This window comes from Magnolia sinica, chromosome 5 (genome assembly GCF_029962835.1).
Source record: "Magnolia sinica isolate HGM2019 chromosome 5, MsV1, whole genome shotgun sequence".
In the NCBI taxonomy this organism is placed as follows: domain Eukaryota; kingdom Viridiplantae; phylum Streptophyta; class Magnoliopsida; order Magnoliales; family Magnoliaceae; genus Magnolia; species Magnolia sinica.
Window position 1 is genome coordinate 20,236,971 of NC_080577.1, and position 6,867 is coordinate 20,243,837.

General features: G+C 41.6%; 1 protein-coding gene across 3 annotated transcripts; it reads right to left on the reverse strand.

The window, feature by feature from the left end:
• Window positions 1-1,820: 1,820 nt before the first annotated feature.
• Window positions 1,821-6,404, reverse strand: LOC131245686 (uncharacterized). Of its 3 annotated transcripts, none has more exons than XM_058245296.1 (5): window positions 6,095-6,404; window positions 4,478-4,539; window positions 4,237-4,341; window positions 2,213-2,369; window positions 1,821-2,138 (listed from the first exon to the last, which is right to left on the reverse strand). In XM_058245296.1, exons 1-4 carry the CDS (start codon window positions 6,315-6,317, stop codon window positions 2,229-2,231), a joined length of 531 nt encoding a protein of 176 aa, XP_058101279.1. In that variant the 5' UTR covers window positions 6,318-6,404; the 3' UTR covers window positions 1,821-2,138; window positions 2,213-2,228. The 3 variants fall into 3 exon arrangements, with proteins under 3 accessions (XP_058101279.1, XP_058101278.1, XP_058101277.1); XM_058245295.1 differs by having other exon boundaries at window positions 1,821-2,120; window positions 6,095-6,402; XM_058245294.1 differs by having other exon boundaries at window positions 1,821-2,129; window positions 6,095-6,401.
• Window positions 6,405-6,867: the final 463 nt, after the last annotated feature.

Genomic DNA, 6,867 nt, shown 5'->3' on the forward strand with positions numbered 1-6,867 from the left:
TCATCCCAATTAGAATGAACTTATGGACGGTTTGGATGGCATATAAACATCATGATGGGCCAGGATGGTTTCAATGATGGTAATTTCCATTCCTACGTGGTCCACAAGAGTATTAGATCTAGCTTATTTTTAGGCTCACGTGAGCTGAAAAAACTGATGGCAGGCAACCTGCATCAGGCAACTTGCATCCGAGAGAGAGAGAGAGAGAGAGAGAGAGAGAGGAGTACCTCTGTCCTTTTCGAACATTAAGCGGGAAAGTATCTCGACAGAATCCCTCCAACGTGTCAACAACTTCAGTGTTACGATCTAACGTCCCTTCAGTGGGCCCTAATACCCTCCCTGGATCCACTGAGGTGGGTGGATCCCTGACTGCGGGGCCCACCATGATATATGTGCCTTACCGGCGCGGCTTTGGTGGATCTGTGGATTCCCCACTGTGAGGCCCACCGAGATGCATGTGCCTTACATCCAAGCCGTCCATCTATTTTGATGGCTCATTTAAGGGAATGAACCCAAAAATGAAGCAGATCCAAATCTCACTTGGATCACACACCATAGGAAACAACGGAGATTGACCATTAAAAGCTTCTTATGACCCACAAAAGTTCCGGATCAAGCTGACATAGGCGGGGTCCTTCAGGTCTTTATGATCTCATCAACAGGTTAGATGGAAAATAAACATTCTCGTGAACACAATAGATTTTTTTTACGGTGGATTTTTAATTACCATTGTTTCCTGTGGTGTGGTCCACGTAACATTTGGATCTGCTTCATTTTTGTGATCACATTCTAAAATGAGCCGTGAAAATGGATGGATGGTCTGGATGTAAGGCACATACATCAAAATGGGCTCCACAGTCAGTGGATCCAACCGGTGCCCGCCTAACATCTACGCTATCCATGCATTTTGACGGCTCATTTTTGGACGCCATCCCAAAAACGAAGCAGATCCAAATCTCAAGTGAACCTGACCGGTAACCATAGTGATTGACCATTACAAATTTCTTGTAGGCACCAAAAGTTTTGGATCCAGCTGATATTTGTGTGGTCCACTCATCTTGGTCCTTACGACCTTATCAATTCGCAAATAAATATTCTGGTGGCCCCAATAAGGTTTTAATGGTGGGTATTCAGTCATCACTGTTTCCTATGGTGTGGTCCACCCAAGATTTGGATCTGCTTCAATTTTGGGATCATGACCTAAAAGAAGAAGAAGAAACAAAAAGATGAAAACAGAAGCATTACAAAAAAATGCTGATGGCTACATGAGTTGATTGGGCTTGCGCATTGATGCTGAAGAGTGTTTTTAGGGGAAGATTGTTCCTTCAAGGGGGCCGCCTGATTTTGGATGGGATTCATCTCCAACAAGATGGCTATAAGTAGATGTGACCCTCTATGCAAAATTTATAGTGCTTGCTGTTTTGAAGGGTTTGAGTATACTTACTCCCACATAATCCGAGTGTAACATATCAGTTTGACAGGTTCTGCAGTTACACTGAGATGCCCAAGGAAGAAAAGAACAAGATTTCACACCACTCCAAGGCTCTTGATATAATGAAATCTCATTTCTCGGCAGCTGGCCATGCATTCTGCATAGACAGTCCATCTGAGCAAGTATAAGAGATGCAGATCACTGCGTTCAAGCTTCGAATCCAAGGGATTCAGATGGTGTTTCTTATGTTAGCCATGTTCAAGCACTCTAGATAAATGTTTTGCTTTTCCACATTGGTATTATCTTGTGAAAGCTGCAATGTGGAGGAAACACTCACACAATTACAGTTGGAGTAACTAAAACCAACCCAAAAGAAATAAAGGGGGAATAAAAAACAACACAAGCACAATGACAGTATATGATTATTAAGAGCAAAACATAATGGGAATGGTCCGCATTTTCTCAAGGTTATATGTGTGCTGCACATAGAGAAGATATTGATTGATATGGTCCAATCACAGCAAAAAGATGTGAGGATGATATACAAATGCCGTTTTCTGGTATCATCCAGCACATGGATGACATCTAGTGTTTTCAGCACCTTGCGGGCTGGCCTCATACATGTATGTACCTACCCCAATAGTTACACCACCTTCCTTCATGTGTCCATCTGTAGAGAATTCCTCATCTGCTATCACTGCAATGTCTGACCATCACTATCAATGGTTCCACATGCTGCATCAGATCAAGAATTAAACAGAACTGGAGAAAAGTTTATACCTCCATTACGATTCAGTTACTTGTACTTTTCCATTATCCTTCTTGCTTCTTCCAAGGTCTCCTCTTCTGTGGCACCAGCACCAGTGCCTCCACCCCCTCCGGGGCCTTCATCCTTGTTCAATGTGATGTATACAAAATATATGAGCCCCATCATTGCCTGTTCCCAAAAGTAATTATGGTGAGTATTTGACTAAAATCATCTAAGATTTTCAAAGAAATTGAGGATTTCATCGTCTCTTCTCAGGTTCATTTATCAAACCACGTTTCTAAAACTATCTTAAAATAGGTGTCAGCGAACTCGTGGAGACAAGCATGCCTGAATTATGCCAAAGGGGAAAAAAATAAAACCAATGTGCATATTAGAACACGGAATATGATTATCTCATGCAGGAATGAGTTAGAAAGTAACAGTGATCACATATTGGTTGTATTAACAGAAGTTGCTTTGAAATTATTCAACACCGTGCATTTGATCTTGAAGTAACGATGGAGAGATATGGGATTGCCAACTGAACACACACCTAGATTTTCAAAAACCTGCAATTCAGGGAATAAAATGCACCCAGCCATGTTTGGCCACCGACATTATATGATTCCATCCAGCTATAGTCAATTCGGAGATTCAAGTGGTGAAAAAAGGAAATATAAAATTTGAGGAAGATTTTGAGGCAATATATATTTATATCAATGAGAACAATTTAAATAACAGAATGACACTCCCAACAATTGCATGCACTAGCACCCATGTTGTGTTTGATACCTGTGCCCACATCTAGATGACATAGCTTGCTAGATGCTTTGAGAAACAACCTAAGGAGTGGAGGAAGACCACCCTCCAATGACTCCTGAAATATGGAAGATCCTACTCACTACCGGCCATCTGTTGTAGCAGAATGCTCGACTGGGGAATTCAAAGAGATTTCAAAGAGAACATCCTTCTTTCATGTTACCAAAACTAAGCACCAAAAAGTGAAATTTCCGAAATATGAGAACCTGCAACCTCAAGGAATGTGAATACAGGCCCAAGGGGCTTGAAAATACCAAAACATAGATGGTCCACATCAAGGTGGGCATTCCACAAATGATCATATGCAGAAGATTTTTGCATGACCTCTTTTGGAGAGAGGAACATGATCATCATGGACACCAACCCCAATACCCTCAGCAGCAGCATCCTCTCTCTCATCTGCTCAAGCTCACCTTACTTTAATCAGTCATATGTTGATGCCACCTAAATTTCCAAAATATAAGAACCTGAAACCTCAAGGAATGTGATTGCCAGCCCAAGGGGCTTGAAAATACCAAAACATACGGGCGCCACACCTGCTTTGAATCACACTTTGGGAGTCCTGCTCCCACTTCCTTCTTCTTCTTCCTTAACTTTCGGGAGTCCCACTCCCACTTCCTAACACTTCTTCTTCTTACAGGCCTGTTTCAGAAGGTGGAAAACCATGAAAAAGAGTACGAATTCCCAAGATGTGACAGTTTCCTCTTTTTGAGAAACCAAAAAAGAGTGGGAAATCATCTTCCATTTCCTACCTTTTCCTTGAAAAAAAAAAGGAGTAAAACAGCCAATAACACCTCTATATTACAAGAGAGTGATTGTTGTTTGATTGTAGACTTTTTAACATTTCCATGGAAAACAACATTCCAAACCAAACAACAAAATAACTGCTGGATTCCCTGCAGTTCTCCACTCTTCCCGAGGATACCATAGGGGTTTTCCATGTCCAAATTTTTTATTTGCTCTATCCAAATAGGCCCACAAATCTAAGAGTAAAAAGACCCCAAAATTGCTTGAATTATCTGAAAATTGAGAATAGATAGCAGTGTGTTTCCTAGGTGAGACCCATCCTATTTCTAGATGCCCTAAATATGATAAAATTTCTATATACGACCAACTCATCCTTTTGTCTCCGTCAAGCAGTTCAGTTTCTGATATCAACAACCGTAAACATGAAGCGTGAATCGTTAAATGGCAAATGGGCATTCTCAGTCATAGTGGAAACGGCACAACCACTTACCAGAACAAAAAATGCTGTTGACAAGAGTGACTTGAGTACAAATAGGGAAACCGTCAGAATGACAACAGCTATGCCAATCCTCGCTATTGGTCTTGGAACAACATCCTGACATCAAAAATGCTGAAAAGATGTGGTTATGCTGCACCAGATTCAAAACCATAAAGAGAGGACCAGAACTCCGATCAGGAATCAGAAGCTGCTGATATTCAAGTGGAAATAGCAGCGAGAAAACATGACCTACAGGCACAAGATTCGTCCCCGCCTCGATGCCATCCTTCCCAACTCTCAAAGCTGTCTGAAGAACTATTCCATAGAATGTACATGCAGAATTTAGCAAATATTGGAAACCAGTTTAATCACTATGAGGTATTTGATACTCTGGCACAGTCTGAGGGACATGCACATGCACCTGTCCATCGTCCTCTCATGGCATACGTTTACCTAATTCGGAACCTCCTAAATACCGGGGCCCACTATAGATGGTGCATAAACCCAAAGTCAGAGTGATTGGGCGATCATAACCCTGATTAATGTACTCTTATTTTTCATTCATAATAGGGCGTCCACTAATCAGGTGTTAGGACTTGGGATTATCTATCCAGTGTGATTTTTGGGATATGGTCCATCTGCAGTGGAACCTGCCAAGTAGATGGTTTGGATTGAGGTGCATATGCACCATATTTGCCAGTGGTGTGCATATGAATGGATAATGAAACTCTACCAACTTATCAAAGGCTTTCTTATGTTAGGTATGGCCCATCCTCACATGTGAACTACTCACCATTAGATGGATGGAGTACTAAAGTAATGTGACTTATGTTTTTCACATGTGTGAGGGTAAATGAGATTTAAAAAAAAAAAAAACCCTTATTCTTCTTTCTTACATGGGAGGAGAGAAATATATGTGACGAAACCCCAGAGAGATTTGTTCTTCCTCTTGCATCAAGAGAAACTCAAAAAGGGGTTTTGTACAAAGGAGAAAAATATCCTCTAGCTAGGCTTCAAAGAAAGCTTGTAATCTCCAAATTATTGCATGGTAGATTTTTCTTTGACGGCCCGTGGTTTTCCTTCTCGAATTGAGAAGGTTAAAGCTTGTAATCTCCAAATTATTGCATAGTAGATTTTTCTTTGACAGCCCGTGGTTTTTCCTTCTCGAATTGAGAAGGTTTTCCATGTAAGATCAGTGCACATTTCTTTCACTCTTTATCCTCTAATTTTCTTTCCATTTTATGCTTGTTTGTCATACTTGGTGTGGTTTTGTGGGTTAGTTTTCATAAATACTGCACCCTATGTGTTTGTAGAAATCTGTACGTGATTTACATAGAGGGAAAGAATTCCGCATCTTCCCAACATCTTAATTGCTACTCTTCATTCTTGTTTTGTTATACACAAAAGAGAGATGTGCAGCACCAGGAATCCATGAGAGGAGCAATCCTACAAATATACTAGTTCATATTCATCTATGATCACAGGGGACCATCTGTAATCGACATCCACCATGGATTGTTCATGGCCATTACGTGCCCACAATATAAACGGTAAGACCAGTTTTACTATGATCATCCAATCATTGAGATTCGGGGCCACAAGCAATCCACTGTTAACGGCTCCGATCAAACGATTGTTAATGATCATCGGTGGGCCGAACTGGGTTTGCATTGGAATAAGGTAAGAAGAATATACATTGGCTGTTAGCTCCAGTAGCCTGGCAATCAATCCAGGACGTACAATTTTCTGGAAGATTTTAGTGAGACTCCGGATTTCCGAATCCTCACTCAGAAATTCTAAAAACAAACAAGAAAAATCAAAAGAACAAGAAAATGGTGGATTGAAGGAGAGTAGAGAAGGGAAGAGGAACCTTTGAAGAAGTTGGATTGAACGGCGGAGATGACGACACGTGCTGGGAGAGTTTGAGGGGCTGTATTTCTTGTTCTTCTGAGGGAAGGGAGGGTATGGAGCCCACAGAGGGGATTGTGGGTAAGGAAATGGGAATGGCGGAGAGAAAATGAAGAGGGGTTTGAGTGGCGATGGGGTGAGAAAGAAGGAGAGATTGAGAAGGAGAGGGAAATGGAAGAACTCATCTCATTTGCTACAATTTCAGTGGGAAGAATTCATTCTCTTTCTTATAGATAACGGTGAAAATACGTCGGGTCGTCGGGTCGAGCTGGAGACGTTTCGGGTCAAGTAAAAATCAAAGAGAGGACCCGTCCTTCCTGCCCATTTATTTTAATAGTCTGGTCCAGGTATCGGAGGACTCTGACGGACCCTGACCCGACCCACTTATCTTCTAGGTCGGGTTTTGGTTGGCCTAAGAGGGGTATAAACTATAAAGGGGGGAAGTTGGGATCTTTACCGCAAGTAGCCTTACAAATCTATATTTTACCCCCAAAAAAAAATAAAAAAATGCCTGGAGGATTGACAATTATATGCCGGTTCTTCATGAGTAGGGGTGTACATTGAGTCGAACGGACGGCCACTAGCTGACCTCAGCTAGAACTCGGCTCGGCTCGGTACAGTCAGCAGCTCGGTCCAATTTGAGCCGAGTTCGCCATTGCAGCATTTTCACAAACACCTGGATTGCACCTTCAAAATCTCACTGTATTGGAGACAACAACAATGAATTTATAGGTA